This window comes from Fukomys damarensis, unplaced genomic scaffold (assembly GCF_012274545.1).
Source record: "Fukomys damarensis isolate Sample0158 unplaced genomic scaffold, DMR_v1.0_HiC HiC_scaffold_17, whole genome shotgun sequence".
In the NCBI taxonomy this organism is placed as follows: domain Eukaryota; kingdom Metazoa; phylum Chordata; class Mammalia; order Rodentia; family Bathyergidae; genus Fukomys; species Fukomys damarensis.
In genome coordinates, this window is record NW_022900929.1 from 2,156,586 (window position 1) to 2,180,015 (window position 23,430).

The 23,430-nt window shown below is 38.8% G+C and overlaps 2 protein-coding genes across 2 annotated transcripts in view; one reads left to right on the top strand and one right to left on the bottom strand.

Moving 5' to 3' along the window:
- The window catches only part of Eif2ak1 (eukaryotic translation initiation factor 2 alpha kinase 1), a 41,043-nt gene that overhangs the window by 5,745 nt on the left and 11,868 nt on the right, over window positions 1-23,430 (bottom strand). Inside the window, exons 5-13 of the mRNA XM_010642757.2 lie at window positions 22,671-22,770; window positions 22,093-22,173; window positions 20,933-21,032; window positions 20,110-20,167; window positions 18,912-19,239; window positions 16,457-16,568; window positions 8,358-8,458; window positions 2,149-2,263; window positions 1,758-1,840 (exon numbers count right to left, since the gene is read on the bottom strand). Of these exons, the coding sequence (XP_010641059.1) occupies window positions 1,758-1,840; window positions 2,149-2,263; window positions 8,358-8,458; window positions 16,457-16,568; window positions 18,912-19,239; window positions 20,110-20,167; window positions 20,933-21,032; window positions 22,093-22,173; window positions 22,671-22,770 (1,078 nt within the window). The remainder of the gene's footprint in view (window positions 1-1,757; window positions 1,841-2,148; window positions 2,264-8,357; window positions 8,459-16,456; window positions 16,569-18,911; window positions 19,240-20,109; window positions 20,168-20,932; window positions 21,033-22,092; window positions 22,174-22,670; window positions 22,771-23,430) is intronic.
- On the top strand, window positions 3,824-7,204 carry Ankrd61 (ankyrin repeat domain 61). The gene is made up of 3 exons (XM_010642756.2): window positions 3,824-4,033; window positions 4,985-5,082; window positions 6,262-7,204. The coding sequence occupies exons 1-3, from the start codon at window positions 3,824-3,826 to the stop codon at window positions 7,202-7,204; spliced, it is 1,251 nt and encodes a 416-aa protein (XP_010641058.1).

Consider the following 23,430-nt stretch of genomic DNA (forward strand, 5'->3'; position numbering starts at 1 on the left):
CATTTGAATTAAATTGAAATCAAGAAGCAGTCCAGAACATGTCTGCAGTGAACAAACTTTTCAATATAGTATATTTACCATTTGATGGCTCAGACAGAGCAAGGATGCAAGACCCCTGGTCTCAGTTAGCTGATGGCTCAACCCCATGACGCTGACTGACCTCAGGCTGCAAGGCCCAGATTGAGTTCCCCATCCTTCTGAATGGTTGAACTCCACAACGTTCTATTACAGGTTTCCCACGCCCTTTCTTTAAAGATGTTCAAAGTTGGGAACTTAGAAAAATACCCTTGATGACCACCTCTGCCTCTGCAGAGTGGGTCCAAAGACTGGCACAGTCAGGAGGTCTGAGAGTGTGCCGGGGGAGGGACACGGGGTTGGGGGTGGGGGTTCAGGGGCGCCCGCGCGGCTACCTTCCTGGCGCTTGAGCGATGGCTGCTGGTCGGGAGCAGGCGTGGTTCTCCTTCCCGCGGTGGATTGGGGCCCGGCCTACCTTTTACGTATTTTCTTTAGAGACAAGGTCTCACTAAAGTCACTAAGTTGCCCAGGCTGGGACAGAACTTATGATCTTCCTGCCTCAGCCTCCCAGGGTGCTGGAACTATAAGCATGTACCAACCACTATGTCCGGCAACCCCCATCTCTTTAATAGCCAACAGGAGCACCCATGGGGTAGCTTGCAGAATGGGCAGTCAGGTGAAGGGCAAGGATATCTCCCACCACCCACAGCAGTCACCAGCCCTATGCTGTCTCTAACCACTCCATGGTTAGATTCAGGCCTGATCCATGCAGAGTGATAGGAGCTCCTGAATGTTCGTGCCAGGGTCAAGGGACTGTCTCCAGCTCTTCCTCTGGTTTCACTTTAGCCTCTACTCATAACTAAGCATTCTCAATAACATTTACAAACTCTGTGTAAAATCTGCTGCTTTCCTAAAAGTTTTTAGGAAAGTCTTCACTACATTGGCTTTCAGGTGCAGCTGTGGTCTTTTCTGGCAGCTCTTTCCCAATCACTGAAAAACTAAATGATTCATCAAAAAAGAAGAAAATGCACTAGGCTGTTGTTTTTTGTTTTGTTTTGGTACCAGGAATCGAATTCAGGACCTTGCACTTGCAAGACAGACAGGTAGTGGAACCACTGAGCTAACTATGCTGTTACTTTGAAAAGAGGATTTACTTTAGCATTTCTTCAATGGGGATTAAAATTTTATAGTACCTTCATTCTCTTACAAGGGGAGTCAAATAGCAAGCTTCCCTGTGGCATGTGTCTGTCTAAGCTTTAAGTCAAAAGAATGAAAGGCTAAAGACAGGTTTGTAAGGATTTAGTTTCCTGGGGTGAATGGTGATTTAAATTAAAAGTTTACTTCAGGAATAACTTACGATATATCCATGGATTTAGAAATAGTGAGGTAGCCTAAAAGGTAATGCAGTCAGATCTGGTTAAAAATTGAGACTTTAAGGATGGAAGAGTACTGGGGATTAAACCGAGGGCCTTTGGATTGAGCTACATCCCTGGACCACTTTTTATTTCTAGACAGGTCCTCTAAACTGACCAGGCTGGGCTTAAACTCTCAGAGTGGGAGGATTACAGATCTGGGCTACCCCAACTGAGCTAAAATGAAGCTTTTTCTTAGGAGAGTTTCCATCAAAGGATCACCTGTAGAACTCAGATATCTCCCAAAACACACCTACTTAGAACTTCTGCATTTGCAGTACTGTTAAAATTACAAAGCAGGTCAAAAGCAGAAAAAGCAACAACTACTACCTTGGCATCATACTCAGATCCTTCCAACTGTTCCGGTGAAGCATACAAACAGGTTCCAACTCTGGAGGTATGTGTTGGTATTCCTATGGGTGAGAAAAGTGCACATGAAACAGTGCATAAGTAACACTGAAACCACTAAGGACTGCTTGCTATAAGCAGGGCTCTTTACCTCTTTAGGCAGTGGTGGCGACCTGTGTGACACATGTGCCACAGCTAGCTGTTTGTTATCACTGACAGATACAAAAGGTTTGCCATCACTGTCCTAGGGGAACAAGGGTTACTTTTGTCTTAGATTTATTATTACATTTTTACGACTCTCTTTAAATACGGGTATGTTCAACCACATCTCCTTTTTAATGTAAAAAATCAAAAAGCACTAACAAAAATTTACCCTTTCCATTTCTACTGGTCCAGTCCACATTCTTCTGTATGATGTCTGTGCAGGCCAGGCCAAAGTCTCCTATTTTTACTTGCTGATCAGGGCCATGAAGAAAAATATTTCTAGGCTATAAACAAACAAAAGATGTCAATTCCTTAATTTTCTAAAATAGTGAAAACTTGGGTGTTAAAGAGTTATCAACTCAGGGCAAGCTGCCCCAATAGTTCTCAAGTCTGGCTGTACGTTAGAATCATCAGAGGAGTTCAAGAGAAATCTCAATGACCAAGCCATCCCCAGGTGAAGAAAATCAGAATTCCTGGGGTGGACACTATTATTTAAAAGTCTCAAAGCTGTTTCAGATTTGAGAAGCATCAATGTAAAACATGCTTTATACACAAGCATTTCTCAACCCTGACAGGGCATCGTCACCCAAGAAGCTTTTAAAGACTGTCTTCTCCAACAGTCAAAGACTGCAATTTTCAATGAAAAACTCGGTTTTGTTTTTGGTGCTGGGGATGAAACCCAAGGCCTTGCAAACAGTAAGCATGTTCTCTCTGTACAGTGAGCTAGATACCGCCCCCGCCCAGTCCTGCTTCCTTTTCTTTCTCTCTCTCTCTCTCTCTGCTTGCTAAGTTGCCCATGCTGGCCTTGAACTCGTAATCCTCCTGTGAGCCACTCATCTTTGTCCTGTGTGACAATCATCTTTGATATTTTTAAAGCTCACAGATGACTCGTATATTCGCCAGTGTGGGAAATAATTAGGTCACAATATTAAGCTATCATGGCAGATCCAAGACACTCCCAGACTATACCAGTGAAAAACTGCATCTATACTGGAGGGAGGAAAGAATACTAAAATAAAAAAAAATATTTTGGGCCGAGGATTTAGCTCAGTGGTTCTGCCACCTGCCTTGCAAGCACAAGGTCCAGAGTTCGATCCCTGATAACAAAAAAAAAAAACAGGTTGAAAGTTGTTTTCATATTTAAGTGAGCCAGATGTGGTGGTGCACACCTGTAATCCCAGCACTCAGGAGGCTGAGGCAAGAGGATCAGTGTGAGTCCGAGACCAGCATGGGCTACAAAGTTAGTTCCAGGTCAGTATCAACTACATAGTGAGACCCTGTCTCAAAAACAAACAAACAAACAAACAAACCCACACATTTAAGTGATAATTTGTGTTTATGTAAAAATTCCCATTTTAGATTACTTAGCAGTCTGAACTACAGTTGACATGGAAAACAGATATAATCTTAGGTACAAGATGACAGTTTATATGTCTTTGTGACTAAGCAGAAAACCTAAAAATCTATGCTGATATTTGGCACTCCACATCAAGGAATAAAGTCTGAAAGGTATGGCTCCAGTAGAAAAATGAAGTGTGTTCATTTCCAATTCTTGTTTTTTGGCCCTAGTGACTGAACTCAGGGACTTTCATTGAGCTACATCCCCAACTTTCTTTTTCTCTTTTTTCCCTCTGAGGGGGGTCTTTCTAAGTAAGTTGTCCACACTGGGCTCAAACTTGCCATCTTCCCATCTCAGCCTCTGAGAGAATACTGGTATTACAAGCATGACCACTATGCCTAGCTAGAAATACAATTCTTCACAATTCTAGAGCAGTTCTAGAACTAAACTGAAAGAATCATCATAAAGAGAATGATGCTGATCAATTCCCTAACAGCATTTCCCCATGGGAAATATAACCAAGAGGAGAAGCCCGGTGCCTGACAGTGCCGAGTCACTGGAGGACAGCCCAGCCATAACGCTGCACACTAAGCTTTATGAGGCCATTATCAAAGAAGACTGCACTGCCATCAAGGCACTCCTCAGAAATCACACAGTTGACCAGCCTTTGACCATTCCATCCAACCACATCTGCTACACATTACGCTGGCGCCAGGTACCTGCTTTTCTGCTGTTGCTTTTAGAAAAAGAAGCTTAGGGAAGAACACAACCTAATGTTTATGAACTCCCTAAGTTCCCCAGAGCCCTCACAAAACATGCAATTCAGGAGCCTGGTTCGGCAAGCACAGAGAAGTGTGCCCTGAGGTCCTGTGTACCCCAAGGTCCATAACACCTCTCTTCCACTCCTCAAACAGATGGAGGAAAAGCCTAGAACTTGTTTGGCCAGAAGAATATTAACACCATGCTCTTAAATAGATTAGTGGGGATTATGTCTGTGTAGTGGTATTACTTTTCTCCCTACTAATGCATATTTTTCATTCCTAATTTTATACAATGATTATTGCCTTTATAATTAATTTTTTTCAAGAAGGAAGTCACCTTTTCTCCCATCCTCCCCCTTATCTTACAGATAGAGTGTGAAACCACATATATATTTTACATATATATTTTAAGAACTGGCATAAACAGTTCCACTTATCATAGACAGAACACATGTTGTGCTATCTTTCTGGGAGCCCTGAAACTGCAGGTTTTACTGCTGATAGTATGACACTGGCAAAGCCTTTAAAACTATACTCATCAATCATCCTGTGGGTTAATGTAAGGACTAAGCAACTTCAAAGCAATTACCATTAATTTTACACCATGAGTTCTTCACAAGAAGCAACTTTCAAAGCTTTGGGTATTATTTCTGTTGCCCTGGTAAGTTTCTGTTTCTATAAAACATAAATTATACAATATGAAATTCCCTGGTCTCTGAAACCAGGCAATAGAAAAGGAAAATTTCAATAAGCATACCAAATATGGAACCAGTGCAATACTCACATACTTAATTTTGGCAGGCTAACATAAATACTATTTTATAGTACTTGGTCTTTGGAATGGCAGGCTAACATAAATACTATTTTATACAATATGATTGTAATTCACTTTGGTTTCCCTGCAGCAAACACGTTCCATCATCCCCATCCATCTGGCTGTCAAATACCACAATGCCAAAAGTCTGCTTTGTTTGTTAGAACATGGGGCTGACCCCGAAGTACGGTAAGTTAATGCAGCATCCTCATCTAAGTGAGGGTGAGAGCGATACAGAGGCTTCTTGTCCCATTATATTTGGGTTTGTTCATTCCTCATGGGTCATGGGATACAAACTATGTTTCCAATGAATCCACTTCTTCACTAACTAGATGAGATTCTCTGGAAGTCATGAAAAGAACACAGGAACAGCCAGCCACATTACTCCACCTTGAGCTCAGTAACAAGTGCTATGGAAAATGTATTGAGTCCTAGCCACGGCACGCAAGATGTTTAACAACTTAAGTATGAAAAAAAAAAAATAGACAATAGGTTTTCTTTTTATCCTCCACTAGTAGATGAGCTTGATCAAACTTATCTTGCTTACAACACTGTCCTTAACATCTAACCCAAATGTCTATCACTGAGTGCACAATGAATGCTAGCTAAAAAAAACAAAAGAATTATATAGTATAAAAATAATACAATTTCTCAGTGCAAATCCTTACTCTGCTCAGAAGAGCCAAACTAGCACGGCCTGCTCTTAATGTCTCCCTACACATCCCAAACCCCACTGCACTTGTGTAGTCAGTTCCTAATGTCAGTGGAGCAGTCAGATTTTGATGACAAACCTTCTTCTTTCTCCTAAAAAAATTTTGGAATTGGCCCTGAGAAATGAGAACCCATAAAATGTTCATTCCTCCTGGATTAGAGCAGGGGATGAAGATGAACTGGTTTCACTAACTTCAGAATGACCATACATCCCCAGATTCAACCCTTGTCATCTGTCCTACTACCTACACTCATAAAGGAACACATCAGGGAAGGGACAGACACAGAGTCACCCAATTGAATAAACGGAACCTGGTCCTTCAGGGTTCACTTCCTGGGTATTAACAACTCATACCCATAGTTTTATCAAATGCCCAGTAACTGAGCCTGGCTCTGGGCAAGGTCGGGCCTTGCCTTCAGCAACAAAGCTGAAATAGGCTTCTCTGAAGAACTGGGCCCATCATGCAGGGAGGCATGCTACCCTGTCTCCTCAAAACCCATTATATCCTAAGAAACTGTGCAGCAACACAGAACTTGAAATGCTATTATGTAAGTAAAGGTATTATTACTTTATAAAAACAGTGCCTTCTTAAGCATTAACTCTGAATGAAGAGATTCTGAATGAATCTCCTGTGACATGTGATAAATACCTTCCAGGGACACACGAGGCCTCACCACTCTCGAGTTGATGATACTGCACTGGCCAATCACTTCTACCACATGGACAAAAACTGGTAACAGAATCCAAAGGATCCTGACAGACCAGGATAATGCTGAAACATGTCTTCGCATCTTGTGTGAATATGGAGCTCAAGTTAATGTCCAGGCAGACAACAATGACAAAGTTTCTCCCCTCCACTTGGCCATTTCATATGGGACCCATCCAGTTCTTTCCATATTGGTCCAAAATGGTGCACAGGTCAATGCTATCAATGAAGCCAGCATGACACCCCTTCACATGGCTGCAGATATACTGAGTAAGGACATGACAGAAACACTTATTGCGCATGGTGCAAATGTTAACTGTGCTGTTTTGTCCACGGGGAACACGGCCCTGATGCTGGCAGTGTGCACTGCATCAAGCAAGGCAGGCCGCCTACTAGAGGCAGGGCTGAGCTGCATCCATTTGTTGCTAATACATGGAGCCAAAGTCAATGCTCAGAATTGTGAAGGTCTAACAGCTCTCCATAAGGCATGTGTTGGAGGCAGAGAGGCAATAATCAATCTCTTGCTGGAATTTGAGGCAAACGTTAACATTTTAACAAGAAATGGAGAATCTCCGATTTATATGTACCTTCAGCGTAGTTCCAACCTCAGAGACAAGACTCTTTTTGCTAGGCTACTCTGTCGCACTTACCCTTTGAGACTGACAAATAAGCAAGGAATTCTACCTATAGGAATCATGCCACAAGAATTCCACTCCTTAAGGCAAGCCCTAATAAACTTATCGCAAAAACCTTTACCCCTAGAGGAGATCTGTAAAAAAATCATCAGAAATCTTTGTAGAGAGAAACACAAACATCACCTGAAGCAATTTCTTCCAATAAAGATATGGAACTCAATATACTGCTATTATGACTTAGCTTACCTCCTCAAGTAAGACCAAGGTCCTCAGTCCTAAGAATTTCAGCAATTCAAACTGCCTTTTCTGGCTAGACATGTACCAGAAAATACCAAACCCATTATCTTCATATCCCAATGTACAAACTATTGGTTCTTAAAGCTTTTCCAAAAAATAAAATGATTTGCACATTAACTCTGGTATTCCTAAATTTTCTTTTAGATAATCCTTTTTCCATGATTTAATTTTTGCCTAAAAAGTAAGCACATTACTTTAAAATCAGCCAAATAAAATACATTTTTTTTATACTGATTGAGAATAAAAGTTGGAATAGTTGCGTGTGCGTGTGTGTGTGTGTGTGTGTGTGTGTGTGTGTGTGTGTGTATTTTTCAGGGGATGCGGGGGCAGATACCGGGGATTGAACCAACAACCTATACAATGAGTTATATCCCCAACCCTTTTTCATTTTTTGAGACAGGGTATATAACTAAGTCACTAAGTTGCCCAGGCTGGGCTCAAACTTGCTATCCTCCTGTCTCTACTTCCCAGAGTTCCAGTATTACAGGCAAGTGACACCATATATATATTTATGTTGTCCAGTCTGGTCTCAAACTCCTGGGCTTAAGTGGTCTTCCCACCACTTGACTAGCTGGGACTACAGATGCATGCCACCACTTCCTCATATATTTCTTTCTTTTTTTTTTTTTGGTACTGGGGATCAAACTGGAGTCCTTGTGCTTGCAAGGCAGGCGGTGGCACCACTGAGCTAAATCCTCAGCCCTTCCTTACATATTTCTTAAAACAGCAAAAGGTAGAATTTTTCAGAAATACATTTTGGCTCTAAGGCTGCAATAATACCTGAGCATTTTTATTGTATTAAGTACATTTAATATGACCAATCACATTAGCATTCAGAGCACATTATTAGTAAAACAGTATTCATAATCCACAGAATTTTCAAATATACCCAAATTGCTGCTTTTAGTTCATTCAATCTAAGTATATGTGCTGCCGAAGCAAGCACTAGTTCAGTCTAAGAATTACATGTTCAGAACCTATGAAATGCTGATTTATGTAAGTAATACTCTCCTAAGTAAACAATAAATAAATAAATAAGGGTACATCATCTCCTTAAATTCAGTGACCCCCATTAGGTCACCTCCAATTTCAAGGATGTAGTTGCCCCATTTACCTTCAGATCTCTGTGTACAATTCCCATATTATGTATGTAAAAAACACCTTCCACTAATTCTTGAAAAATTTTCGTTGCAACACTGGCTATAACATAAGGACCTGCAAGTAAAAAGAAAAAATATATAGTTTTGTTTCTCAATTTTTAAGAATTTACTACATTAACAAATAAATGTTAACTTGGTTCTAAAATGATTAACACCTTAAATTAGTAAGGTACCTCTGTCAAAATGAATGCACCGATGTTCATATTAAGAAGTCCAGGGTTTATTTAGATTTCCTAAATTTTTACCAGTTTCCTTTTCCTGTTCCAGGACTCAATTCAGGATATACCTACCATACTACACTGAGTGTCCATGTCTCTCTACATTCCTCTGCTCTGTGACAATTTCATAAGTGTCCTTGTCTTTTATAATCTTAACAGTTATGAGAAGTATTGGTCAGTTATTTTTGTGGAATGTCTCTAACACAGATTTGTCCCAATAGGGATTGGATGTTTTTCCAATTGATCACATTGGGATTATGGTTTGGTGGAGGAAATCTACAGACATAAACTATAATTCTCATCATATCACATGAGGAAGGCATATGATGTATCAATATTGATGATGACCATGACCTTTACCTAAGGTAGTATTTGTCAGGTTCCTTCATTGTAAAGTTTGTTTTGTTTTGTCGGGTTTGTGTGTGTGTGTGTGTGTGTGTGTGTGTGTTTCTGAGGCAGGGTCTCACTTTGTAGTTCAGGCTGGCCTCAATCTTATAGCAATCCTGCCTCAGCCCTGAGTGCTGGGATTGTAGGTATGTGCCACCATATCCAGCTTTCAGTGACATATTTTTTTTTGTTTGATTCCATTTATTAAAGTGATGTAGCATGTTTAAAGTTCAAAAACAGTAAAAACTAATATATGATGAACAGTGACTTCTTTGTGGAGGGGTTTGAGTAAAGAAAGGCCATGAAGATTTCTGAACTGCTTTTTTAGAATAGGGAAAAATCTGACAGTTGGTGACACTGCATCAGTCATGATGTACAGATGACCTAGCCTCATACCTGCCTTTCAGAGTCCATGGAAATAGGTAGAACATATATTTAGCCTGAACTCACTCAGGCTGCCAAGAAGTCCAGAATATCTAAAGTTCGTGGAGTCTTCTTTTTGGTTTTCACACGTGACAGGCAAGGGTCAATATTGCTCACAATAACTGATTATGTACCTCTTGATACGTGAATTGAAGTTTGAGTAACAACCTTTGTTTTAGGAGGCAACCCTTCCAGTAACTCTGGGAATTTTAAAGTTTGATGATTCTTGGGTTTGTGCTCTATTTCCTCCTTCAAACTTAAAAACTGTGGGTGGGGGATTTAGCTCAGTGGTTCTGCCACCTGCCTTGTAAGCACAAAGACCTGAGTTCGATCCCCAGCACCAAAAAAAAAAAAAAAGTGTAGCCAGCACTTGTAAAAAGGAAAGACTTTCTTCTTGCTTCAGTACTTCCAACTATGATGCATATATGGATTTTCAGATTTGAAAATTTTAAGACAAAACACAAAGCAAATCCTTAGCGTTTTCATGGCATGTTCTAAAATGTGTTTCCACATCAGCAAAGGCCAATGATCTGTAACTGCAAACATGGCACACATAGGGCATTTCCCCAGGCTCATGATTGTCCTTCTCGTGTTGTAAGAGAACCTGATCCATTTCAAATGGCAATCCACAGATTTTACAGATAGCAGAGGGCTCCTGGGTAGTGTGCACCCTGTCAATGTGACACTGCAGCTGGAATGGAGTTGGAAACTGCTGATGGTAGTGCTGGCAAGTACTGTGGTTTTCCCAGCTGTCACCCCTCTGCTTCTCTAGTTCTAAATGGTGCTTCATAAACTTGATATTTTTCAGAATTTCAAGCAGTTGAGACATTTAACCTGCATAGAATAATACTAAATTTGTCATAAAGGCACATAAACATGGATTTAATCTTTAGAATATTTCTATTGGTGAATTATTAAATTTAATTTTATGAACTTTATTAAATAATGAATACTTAAAAGAAGAAAAATATCCCAAAAATTAAGTATTGAATTTTTAAAATATTTACGAGTATTTATATAAAGCATCACAATTTTCAGTATCAACTCTTTTCTAGTGTACAAAGTCTAAGAAAGAACACAAATGCTTATACGAACTACAATGAAAATACCAATAGCACTTTACAAAAAAAATAATCTTCACTTCAATTTTCATCCCTAAGGCAGTCTACACATATGACAATAGCACAGTCCACACATACATTATTGCTTACACTGACAGCACATGTGCTTTGCTTTCCTGGGCTTTTTGTAGGACTTACCTGACATCTCATTGATCTGGTTGTTTTTCAGGAGTTTCTTACTATATTATATAGGGTGTTGTTAAAAGGAACATAAAATATCAATAAAATAAAGTATTAAATTCTTTTTTTTTGGGGGGTGGTACTGGGGATTGAACTCGGGTCCTTGCGTTTGCAAGGCAGGCCACTGAACCGCTGAGCTAAATCCCAGGCTCTTTAAATTCTTAATATGTATTGTGCATTAGAACAGATATCAACATTTTCACATCAGCTGGGTACTTGCTTACAAAACCTAAAATATAACATCAGAAATAAATTCCTTTACTACAATGAAAGTACCAATAGAACTCTACAATAAAAATAAGCTTTGTTTCAGCTGGGTTCACATGTGACAACTGCATGCTCCATGCACACATCTCACTTACACTGAGGGCATATGCGCTTAGTTTTCCTTTCCTATGTGGCAGTCTTGTCACCTCTCTTCTCTGTTTTGTCAGGAGCTTCCTACTATATTGTACAACATGCACTTAGCAGGAAAATAAGATCAATAAACTAAAATATCAAATATGTAATGAATGCTTAGAATAGACATCAATATTTTTATATCAGTTGTTTACCTACTTACAAGATCTAAGAGATAACATCAGAAATAAAAACCAATGTGAACTACAATAGAAACACAGGGCCGGGGATTTAGCTCAGTGGTTTCGTGGCCTGCCTTGCAAGCGCAAAGACCTGAGTTCAATCCCTGGTACCAAAAAAAAGAAACATAAAAGTCTACCACAGAAATAATCATCGCTTCAATGTCACACCCAAGACAGCCTGAACACAACTGCATGTTCCATGCATACCTCTCACACTGATAACACATATGTTTTGTTTTCCTGTCCTTTCTTCTAGGATACAGTTGACATCTTCTTGGTTTTCCTATTGTAGTAGCAGGTCTTTGTGAGGCTGTGCCTCTCTGTACACCTGTCAGCTCACCAGTGTGCTCCACAATTTTTTTTTTGCATAGTTCCATGGACAAAAACATTTTATTTTTCCTTTGCAGTAAATGATCTCTTATGAATTCCAGTCCCAATCCTCTACAAAATTTCTCCATGATATTTTACACTGGTTATTTTTGTATTTAGAACTAAGTAAATCACAATCACCAGCCAATGCTTTGTGTTTCCAGTGACATCAACAACACCTACTCCACCTTTGGTTTTGTTGTAGAAAGTTTCCATTTCAGGTTCCATTTTGTCACGGATTCCCAATTAATATTTTCATCATGGTTCAATGCTTACATCAGCAGCACCAGTTTGTTTTCTTCACCATATACAAGGCCAGTATAAATTTTTCTGAAATCCAAAGATTGTACTACACAATTCTCTATTTTGAAAGCGCAACATTTCGTTTAGAATTCCTGCTTTGTTCCCATGTATAGTTCCTTGTGCTTTGTTAGCAAATATAACCTCAATTGGAAACTGGTGAACCAACTGTTGAATGTCATATTCCAATTAGTTTGGCAGACGGGAGCAACGAATCTGTTCACAATATCATTCAGTTTATTACTATATGAATAAGGACCTGACGGCTGAATTCCTGGATAAATGTCTAAATTGAAAGCATAATAAGTCTTCACATTTACAAAGGCATAAATTTTTATGCCATAAACTCGAATCTCATGTTATTAAAAAGCTTCTGCACTACAAGAGAAACCACCAACAGAGATAAAGAGACAACCTATGATGTGGGGAAAAAATTTACCAGCTGTTCCTCAGACAAAGGTCTACTATCTAGAATATATAAAGAACTCAAAAAATCAGACCCCCCAAAATAAAGACAAAATTCAAAAATGGGCATCTAAAATGAACAAACACTTCTCAGACAAACAAGTAAAAGCAGCAAATAAACATATGAAAAAATGTTCCACATCACTGGTCATTCCAGAGATGCAGATGAAAACAACACTGAGGTTCCACCCCACCCCAGAAAGAATGGCTGCTATCAAGAAATCAACCAATAACAAATGCTGGCAGGGTTGTGGGGTGATAAGAACCCTTCTTCACTGTTGGTGGGAGTGCAGACTGGTGCAGCCACCGTGGAAATCAATATGGAGATACTACAAAAAACTAGGATTAGAGGTTCCATTTGACCCTCCTATTCCTCTCCTCTCTTCTTTCCAAAAGAATTTAAAAGAATCATACCCAGTGATATATGCAAACCCATGTTTATAGCGGCACAGTCTGCAATAGCTAAAACTTGGAAACAGCCCAAATGCCCATCAACTGGAGACTGGATAAAGAAGACATGGATTTTTCCTATAAAATGGAGTACTATTCAGCCATAAAGAATGAGAAACAAGAGTCATTTATAGCTAAATGGATGCATATTGAGGCCATACTCTTAAGTGAAATAAATAGGACACACATGTGTAAATACCAAATAGTTTCTCTGGTATGAAAAACTAAAAGTGTAAAATAAGGTTCAAATTGTATGATCGATAATGTGAAATATGAAGAAAAGGGCTAAAGGTGTAGGGGAAATGGGAAGGGTAAGGGAAAGGAAAGAAGGGAAAAGAAAAAATGAGAAAAGGAAAGAATGGAAACAAAGTCTGTAAATAAGGAAGGGTGGAGGGGGTGAAGGGAGGGCAGAGATATGGGGAAAATATAAGAACCAAGATACATCATGTAAAGGTACAACATCCCAATGGTGAATGCAACTGTACTGTATACCTAAAAAGTACCAATAAACTTAATGAAAAAGTATATATACATACTTTTCCCGGTTTTTTGAGACAGGGTCTCACTATGTAGTTGAGACTGACCTGGAACTCATTATGTAGCCCAGGCTGGTCTCAATTCAGCAATCCTCCTGCCTCAGCCTCCTGAGTGCTGGTATTACAGGCGTGCACCATCACACCCAGCTTATGGCACATTTTGACCCACTGCTTTTCCATAAATCTTTTACATTCCTGAAGTTACCATAAGAATCCCTGCTAAGTACTGCAGACCCAGAAATGCTTTTAGTTCAGCTAGTGAAGTTGTCATAATACATTTTTTAATAAATAAAATTTTTAATATGGCTATTGACTCATACAGAATGTTTTACTTGAATTTCAGCCTTTGTGTATTTCATAGCATCTTGCAGTACTTCTGCTACAAATTCCAATGCTGAACAGCAAGGCTGGCATTCTGTCCAATGCGTTTCACCCTGCCAAGGCCCTCACTATATTTTCAGACCTAGTTCTAACATTGGATCCTTCCATTTGGTTGTATGGCCATTTCCCAACATTTCAACTAATCAAATTTGTACTCACATTGCTGTTTTCTTCGTCATCTGAATCAAGGAAGTCTGCATCCCCTGTGTCTGTATCAGTCTATTCTTGCTCCTTTTCACTGTCACAGGAACTTTGGCTCACATGGCCAAGGTCAAAGTCATCATCATCGTAATCATCATCATCATCTACCTACACCACTCTTCTGTTATGAAAACATGTATTTTACCATAATGGATCATCTTCATCATCCATGCAAGACTAATCTGATGATTCACTTTTGACCTCCAAAACTTGCAAATCTGATTTTTCATGTGTCATTGTACTGAATTGGGCTACTTCTACCAGAACATTAAAAGAAACTTATTTAAACAAATCCTGGAGTGGTGCACATCTACTGGAGCTCTGTGATGCTTGGGTAAATATATGCAAAGCCAGTCAGAAGGAGTATGTGAGTAAAAATCCTGTTTTGCCACTTTTGCACAGGTGCACACACCTTGTTATCTGTTATACAAAGTGAGGAAACACTAGATTGGTTCTGGTACCCCTCAGAGAAAAGTAATGAGATGCATGGCTGGCTACTATTATGCTAAAGTACAAATTTACAGTAGAAAAGTAAGGGATGGGTCTGCTGGACCCAGTATCACGATCAGCAGGTTAAAGGTTAAGTGAGTCATCTGTTCTGACTGCCCCTCCTTTACGTTGTCCACAGTAAAAGTCACTATGTAATAGAATAAGACTTCCTTTCTTGGGATCAAAGATACTATTTTGAGCTTTGGGACTTGATAAATCTGTTTTTACCAGGCCTTCAGAGGTATTTTCTGGGTTCAGATCCCTGAAAGCAAAAGGTGAATTTTCATTAGTGTAAGCCCAAGAAAAGGATATTCCATTCTGAACAAAGCTTTACAAGCAGATGCTTTTTGATGGAGTACTTGTGTTCATTTTATAGAAAAAAAAAAAAAACAAAAAAACAGGGGTCATGGCTATAGATTGTGCACTTGGGATTTCATTCCTAAATTTATACGTTTTGGGATTTCTGCTGTTTTTATCAGCAATGAAAAGCAGCTTTGAATCATGAGAAGGAATGACTTGTAGTGAGCTCATTTTATAAGCAGGTTTAGATTAAGATTCAGTAGTAATGGGTCTATCTATTGATTTCCATTGAGACGGAGTATTTGGCATGATAGACATTGTTTTGACTATTGGAGTCACATGAACTGCAGGTTGAGATAGATGAGCAGTCTTGACTGAGGTGACCTTTCCTTCTTTTTGAATATGAGCCGGGGGTGACACTGTTCAAGATCTTTTAAATAACTTGTTTTGAATTTGAAATCACCTTGAGGAAGACAATTTCAGAATCTTCATTTACATGTTCCATCCCAACAAAGATTAGCTCAGCATCTGTATCACGCAAATCCCTCTGATTGGATTATCTCATTCTTCAGTAGTTCTGGTTCTTGTTCTTCATTCAAGAAGTAATCTGCCATTTGAAAATTACTTTTGAAACAGTGGTCCCTTCAACTTTCACAGTTATCTTTTCATAAACTGGCACCAATTTCCTTAAATTGTGTCTCAAGATCTTTCAGTGTTATTCAATATTTCCTACTCTGAGCCACAGGGGACATTGCAGCTGTAGTGTCTGTGCTTCCAGCTTCCAGAAAAATCAGTGGAGAGCAGGACAGGGTTCCTGTATTTTAACATCTTCTTACTTGCTCTTCAAAGTTCTTTCTCTGATATCTTTTTGTGTGTGTGTGGGTGTTTTGTTTTGTGGGGGGTTTTTTTGGTACCAGGGATCGAACTCAAGTCCTTGCACTTGCAAGGCAGGCAGTGGAACCACTGAGCTAAATTCCCAGCCCCCTCTGATATCTTTTTTAAAATTCCCTGGTGATTGTAATACATAGCCAAGGCTGAGAGCCAGTGGTATATTCTTAAAATATTAGCTAACAAAGTATTTGTAGAAGGATATAAACCATGGGGTATTTGGGGAAACCTGGATCATACAGGGTTATTTTTTCTCATGAGTGTCATAGCTTCAGACTTAAAAAAATAAAAATAAGTATTTAAATTTTGTCTCTTAATAAATAAAAAACTAGGCAACAGACTGACTCATTCTGTAATCCCAGCAGTTACAAGGCTAAGCCAAGAGGATCATGAGTTCGAGTGTTCCAGGCCAACCTGGGATACATAGTGAAACTCTGTCTCGGAATGGAAAGGAAAGGAACGGAAAGGAACAGAGCGGAACGGAACGGAATGGAAAGCAAAGGAAAGAAAAATTCATTTCTACTCAAAATCATTAGCCTAAATTTATATAACTGTTTAAATATCAACAGATTCTATCACAGAGAAATTCAGCTACCAAATAAATACGTTTTCTAAAATGCTGAAAAAACAAATGGGGGGGTTGTTTTTCTCTTTTGTTTTTTTTTTTTAAACTTAAAGCCACTGGAAGCATTCCTACATAAGATGGAGAAGACTGCCCATTTTTATCCTGCACTGTATCATGTACAGACACAGAATGCACTTACAGGCAGCTTCATCCACACTCTCTTGGGCCCGCTGGTTCCTCTCGGTGATCCAGTCCCACAGGGAAAGCTCACACAGCTGCATCTGGATGTGCAGCATCAGGTGATACGACACCTAAAGAAGACACACAGTGAGCTTCCATCTCCACAGCTCACTCACATTATTCATTTGGTTGACAAATACGCTCTTGCTTTCTCTAGGCTAACACCACAGCCAAATGCTGAGAACACAGGCCTGACCAAGAAGCCCAGTGAAAGAAACAGATAAGCACAGCAATAATTAAGACAGTGTATCTTGATACAAGGAGGCAGAGGTCGAATGGCAGAAACTGAGGAACTGGTCTTAAAACTGTTTGGAGTCTCATTACATGAATATGTTTTGCTTTGTTTTTGTTTTATGGTACTAAGGATTCAACCAGGGCCTTGGCACTGAGCTACATCCCCAGCAATTTATTTTTTATTTTGAGACAAAAAACAAGGTTTCTCTAAGTCACTAAATTGCCTGGGCTGGGCTCAAACTTGTGATCCTCCTGCCTCAGCTTTCTAGACACCTGGGATTATAAGCATGTGCCATGCCACCTAGCTTACATAAACACTTTTTAAAGCCAACATGAAACAACAAAGATTGCCATATGGTATTCTACAACTATCAATATACTTCTAAGTACAGTGGTACCCCAGTTCACAAATTTCTCTCTACAATTCTGGTTGCAAAAGAATCACGGAATAAATTCTGCAACAAAATCATAACAAGAATTAAGTTTGTGGGCCCGGGATTTAGCTTAGCGGTTCGGTGGCCTGCCTTGCAAGTGCAAGGACCCGAGTTCAATCCCCGGTACCAAAAAAAAGAATTAAGTTTGTGAAGCAAGGTACCACTGTATATATATTGTGGCTGGCTTTAAATTGTATATCACTAATAACTTATCCAAAGCAAAGGTATGCCGAACTCAGTAGCACCTCCTTATTCCACCTTCTTGATGCTATGGCTGAAAGACTGCAAATTCTAGGCTAGCATGGGAAACTTTGTCAAGAGTTGTCTTAAAAGAACTCTTTACAAAGAGCTGGGATGTTGCTTGGTGGCAGAGTGGTTGCTTGGTATACATAAGGCCCTAGGTTTAATCCCCAACACAGTAGAAAGGAAGCGATGGCTGGAGAAAGGAAGAAAGTAAAGAAAAAGAAAAGAAAGAAAAAGAGAGAAACATTAAGCTTACAGCAGTTCATTTATTTAGGCATCAAAGAAAAACTTTCCAATGTAATACCAGAGAAATAAAGCAATTCTGATTGAATGTTCCCCAAACTCAACTTGTTTAGATTCAGATGAACCTGATGTTTTGTTTTGTTAATAAAGACAGACAGACAGACACATGCCCATAACTCCTTGACAAGAATTCTGTGTTGCATATACAGAAATGGTAATACACAGCTTTGAAATCCTAACATGATATTATGGATAGTTTGTTAATGCTCGAATTTCTTAAATACTCAATATTGCTATTACGGCTTGTATCAAAATGTCTCCCAAAGCTTTTTATGCTCATAGGTGGGGCTTGTGGGAATGCCTAGATCATGGGTGTGGGATACTGACTTAGTCCACTGACTGGTTTAGCATAGTTCTGGGTGTGGATGGTGGACTTACTATAAGGGAAGACCCATCCTGGGTGTGGATAGCACTAACAGTTAGGCTTGTAGCCTGGATGGAATAACAGGGAAAGCAGAAGGAAGGCTGCTGCTTTCTGCCTACCATGCCATGGACTGTTTCTCCTCTACCATGCTGCTCTACCTTAAAGCCAGTCAACTATGGACTGATATATCTACAAACTGTGAACCAAAATAAATTTTTCCTCCTTTAACTTCTGGATGTCAGATAATTTGTCCCAGAAACAAGAAAGTACCTAAGGCCAGGTGTGATAGAGCATGCCTGTAATCCCAGCACTTGGGAGGCTGAGGAAGGAGGATACCAACCTGGGCTATAACTGGTAAGTATGGTGGGAGTCTGATCAGCATATTAGCCTAATCCTCAACAAGGCTATCACGAAACTGACTGGTTATCCTATAGGATTCTCCTAAAGTCATGCTCCAAGAATAGAAAACCTTTTTTGCATAAATATATTTTTATAGCATGATGCTAACATACAACACAAACAGAATGTAAATGAGGCTTCCAATTCCAGGGGCACACATTCAAGACTATCTAAAGAGCAATGACCCAGCAGGGAGGTCAGAAAAGTGTTAGTAAACATTAACTAAGTGAAAGGGAAAAACTAAACATACACACATATGGTTAAAGAGAGCATGCTGAGTCCAAGAGATTGAACACAGGGAAGAACAGCCACACCAGAGAGACAGGAGCACTAGGGAAAGTCAGCTGAGGAAAAGGAAAAGCCACACACAGTCACACTCCTTTATATAATGACTATGGGTAAGCATCACATCACTAGGTTCTGGGAAAATACTCTACCTCTGTCTTCCCAAACAAGTTTAAGTTTTCTTCAGAAGATTCCTCAGTGGATGTGAAGTTTCCTTCTAGTTCTGAGTTATGCCTGAGCAGGGGCTGATGCTTGATAACTGGCCCAGTAGACAAATCAACCAAGCCATTTTCTTGGAACCCAATGGATGATTCAAATTTGCTGCTGTTCCTTATGACTAAATTGTTGGTGTAGTTCACCAATTCATTATTCTGCTTTTCACTGTCAGGTTCACCAACATGTTTTTCTTTTTCTGAAGTGAACTCAGTGAAGATAATGGATGAACTGCTACTTTCGTCACCATTTATACCATATTTATCTCTGGAGGGAAAATAAAGAGTAAGGACACACATGAAGCTAAGTCAAGAGTATAGCAAATTTGAAGCCAGCCCGGGTTATATAGCCAGTTCAAGACCAGCCTGGACTACAAAGTGAAAACCTATCTCAAAAACCCAAAAAAGTGAATGTAAAAAGAAGATAAAGAGTAACTTAACTGTTCTTTCAAGACTACATAAAAGGAGGCCCAGTGGTACACACCTATAATTCCAGCACTTGGGAGAATGAGTCAGGAGGATCACCGTGAGTTTGAGATCAGCCTAAACTACACAGTGAGTTCAAAGAGAGCCTGAATAACAGGTGAGATTTTATCTCCAAAAATAAAAAGACTATATGAACCTTATAGGCAAACTCTTAAAAGAAATGGTATCAGGGCCAGGGATTTAGCTCAGTGGTTCCACTGCCTTCCTTGCAAGGTCCTGAGTTTGATCCCTGATACCAAAAAAAAGAAAGAAAGAAATGGTATCAAATATGTCTAGTTGCAATCTTTATTTAAAACACTGAAGGGAGGCTGGGGATTTAGCTCAGTGGTTCCACCACCTGCCTCACAAGCACAAGGACCCGAGTTCAAATCCCAATACAAAAAAAAACACAAAAACTAAAACACTGAAGGACACATCTGAGAAGTAATTTAATATTTAGAATGAAAACAAGGAAAAAGAAAGAAACATTCCAAGTTCCTCGTAGCAAAAGTCAAATGCAAGTCACTGTAGTGATAGGATACAATGTACAATGTCTAATATACAGAAGTAACTCTATTCAGTGGTTCTACCACCTGCCTCACAAGTGCAAGGTCCCAAGTTCGATCCCCAGTACCAAAAAAAGGAAAGAAAGAAGTAACTCCAGTCCACCTACCTGTCGTCTTCCTGGTCAGACAGTACTTCAAGAGAGGGCAACTCAATAGGAACTCTGTCTGTTGAACAGAAATAACAAAAAAATCTGCAAGCAGCCCATTTTTTCAATGTATAGTCAAAAGACAGCTAAAATATATTTATAATACCAAGACAAGTAAAAAATTAATACAAGTTGGGCTTGGAATTTAGCTCAGTGGCACCACGCCTGCCTTGCAAGAATAAGATCCCAAATTTGATCCCCAGTATTAAAAAATAATAATAATACAAGTTTATTCAAGTAGCTATCACATTTTAGGAACTATAAAAACAGAGCTGTTTGTACCAGGTGTCAGTAAATTTTCTATAGAAGGACCTGATAGTAAATATTTTAGGTTTTCAGGACCCTTAAGAAACTAAGCTGCAGCCTCAACTCAGGGATTAATAAGCCTGTTCTACTAAACCTCATTTAGATGACACTGAAATTTGAATTTCTTATAATTTTCATAAAATAGTCTTCATTTCATTCCTTTTAGCATTTTAAAAATGTATAGGCCATGCCTGGTCTATGGGAGATACAAAAAGAAAGGCAGGTTAACATTGGCCCATCATGGAAGCTTGCCAGCCACATGACTGATTGCATATCTCCTAGCCACAGTGCCGGTGACCAGAAGTGTTTGACTTTAGATTTTTTTTTCATATTCTGGAATATTCATTTAGGCCACTGAGTATACCTAATCAATTATTTGAGCATTCCCACAATCCTCCAAAAGTTTTGGAGTTTGTAGCTTTCTGGATTTTGAATTTTCATGAGGGATGTTCAACTTGCATCACTAAAAACAACTCACCCTGGGGCTGAACCACATGAACATGCTCTATCCATGCCGTGTGATAGCCTACAATATTGGGGTGCTGAAGACCCGCCAACACCTTTACTTCCCGTAACACCTAAAGAAAAAGAGTAACATGATTTTTTTTGGTCACGATATCAAATATTTCTGGTTCCAGAGCAAAATAGTAACCCCTCCGAACAAGGAATCCAAACTATGTTAAAATAATGGGAATATTCTTGTGAGAGTTTCAAACAGCTGTTATAGAAAATAAGCAGTTTACATTTATATAGCACTTTATATTTTTATGGCTCATTTATCAGCATTTTTTCACTTGATTCCATTACTCCAAGTGTAAGTGAAAATACGGCTATTTCAAGACTGGGAGACCAAGTGGGAGAGACAACAGGGCGACTTGCCCATAGCTGCACAGCATTTTAGGGAACAGACTTGGACCTGAACTCGGCTGTTGAGTTTCTGTAACAAACTCTATTGTACATTAGTCATGTACTTAAAAAATTAATTTTTGGGGGGAGATATAAGGGAAGATAATAGGAGGGATAGAGATGATAAAAATATTACATGCAGGTATGATAACGCCACAATGGAACCCAATATTTTGTACAATTAATATGAACTAACAAAAGTATAAATCAAAATAACTTTGGGCCAGGGATTTGGCTCAGTGGTTCTGCTGCCTGCCTTGCAAGCACAAGGGCCTAAGTTTGATCCCCGGTACCAAAAAAAAAAAAATAATAACTTTTTTATTCTAGTATGGGCAATAAAGTAAATGGTTACCCTAAAAACTTAAATGTCTCCAGTAAGGACAATCAATGCAATATGACCAGTCTGCAATGCCATAAAATTATATCAAGTTAAAACTTCAGTTTAGACACTTATTGTACTTTACTATAAACTGATTCTTAGTAAACTCAATTTATACTATTATTTGCCAAATATACACAAGTACATATACAGCTCTTTCAAAGTTACCAAATATGCAATTATTCTAAATAAATAAATCTTTCTTTGTTTTTTGCTTTCAACAGGTCTATAATATGTTACCCAACCTGGTCTCAAAACTACTGGGCTCAGGTGACTTTGATTTAGCTTCCCCATTAGCTGGAACTACTGCTGACTGCCACCATACTCAGCTCAAATCATTCTAAAACTCATACCTTCATGCAATCTGTTTTAGTTGCACCCTTAATCAGGATTTTCTTAATTGCATAATGCTGACCATCTAATTTATTCCTGACCTAAAAAGAAAAAAAGGCAAAGTATTAAATTCCATTAAGTTCTAACTAAATAAAGTTCATTTAATCTGAGCTTACTTAATCCAAACTTGTCAAAAAGATCAAATTAAGCTAAAACGATGTCTTCCATCAGCTCTAATTAGCTGGACCAGCAGCTCTGCCAACTGTACAAAATCTAACTCACAGAGGCTCCAAGTCTGAAGAACAGGAAAAAAAGCAAAACTGTAACAATATAAGCTGAAAAACACAGTAGCACAACTTTTCTTGGTAACATTTTAAATAAGAATAAACTACAGCACAAAAATGTAAAATTCCAAGAATCCACCTAAAGGACCAACATGGTTAGGAAAAAATTAAAACATGTCCACTTTTCTATAAATGATATAATGAAAAGTAAATATGCACAATGTCTAGGTATTCTCTGAACACTTTATACATAATAATGAAAACAACTTCTCAAAATATTTATAGAAGGTCAAAATGAATAAGTGAAAAACAACCTTATATACTCTTCCATAACCACCTTTTCCTAAGATGGCAAGCTCTTCAAATTCATTTAAGTAACGTGAAGTTTGGGCTTCAAAGGCTATTTCCCTGGATCTAGAAGTTAAATATAAACATGTAATCAATATCAAAACACGAAACAATCAAAATATTCTAGGATGGGCAGGGGATTTAGCTCAGTGGTGCTGCCACCTGCCTCACAAGCACAAGGTCCCAAGTTTGATCCCAGATACAAAAATAAATAAATAAATAAATAAATAAATAAATAAATAAATAAATTCTAAGACATGCCATGTTCACTGTATTACTAACCTGTTGAACATTATTTACCATTAAATTGCAGCAATTTAGAAAAAATAAGCTAAAATGCAATTTTTCACTCTATTCAGAAAACATTGGCTCAGCAAATCAACAACATAATGGTCATTAAACTACTTTCAAAAGCTTTACCAGTAGTAATATTCCAATTAGAAATTATCCTTGGTGTTCTACAGCAGAAATCCTAACTGGTAAAAGTTGACTACGTAAGCACAGTAATAAATTTACTTAAATTTCTTAATGATGAAGACCAATTACAAATTTTAAACATTTTGTAAATATAGCCAAAATTCAACAGTGGAACCCTAAGGCCATATTATCAACAATCGGAATTAACAGTCAGGCTTAGGGCTCAGGATTTAGCTCAGTGGTGCTACCACCTGCCTCGTAAGCTCAATGTCCTAAGTTTGATCTCTAGTACCAAAAAAAAAAAAAAAA

What these genes read in the sequence shown, in the direction of transcription:
- Ankrd61 (XM_010642756.2), top strand. Translation starts at nt 3,824, where the DNA reads ATGGGAAATATAACCAAGAGGAGAAGCCCGGTGCCTGACAGTGCCGAG. An exon ending in ACACATTACGCTGGCGCCAG is followed by an intron (nt 4,034 to 4,984) that starts GTACCTGCTTTT and finishes GTTTCCCTGCAG; the next exon opens with CAAACACGTTCCATCATCCC. An exon ending in GGGGCTGACCCCGAAGTACG is followed by an intron (nt 5,083 to 6,261) that starts GTAAGTTAATGC and finishes AATACCTTCCAG; the next exon opens with GGACACACGAGGCCTCACCA.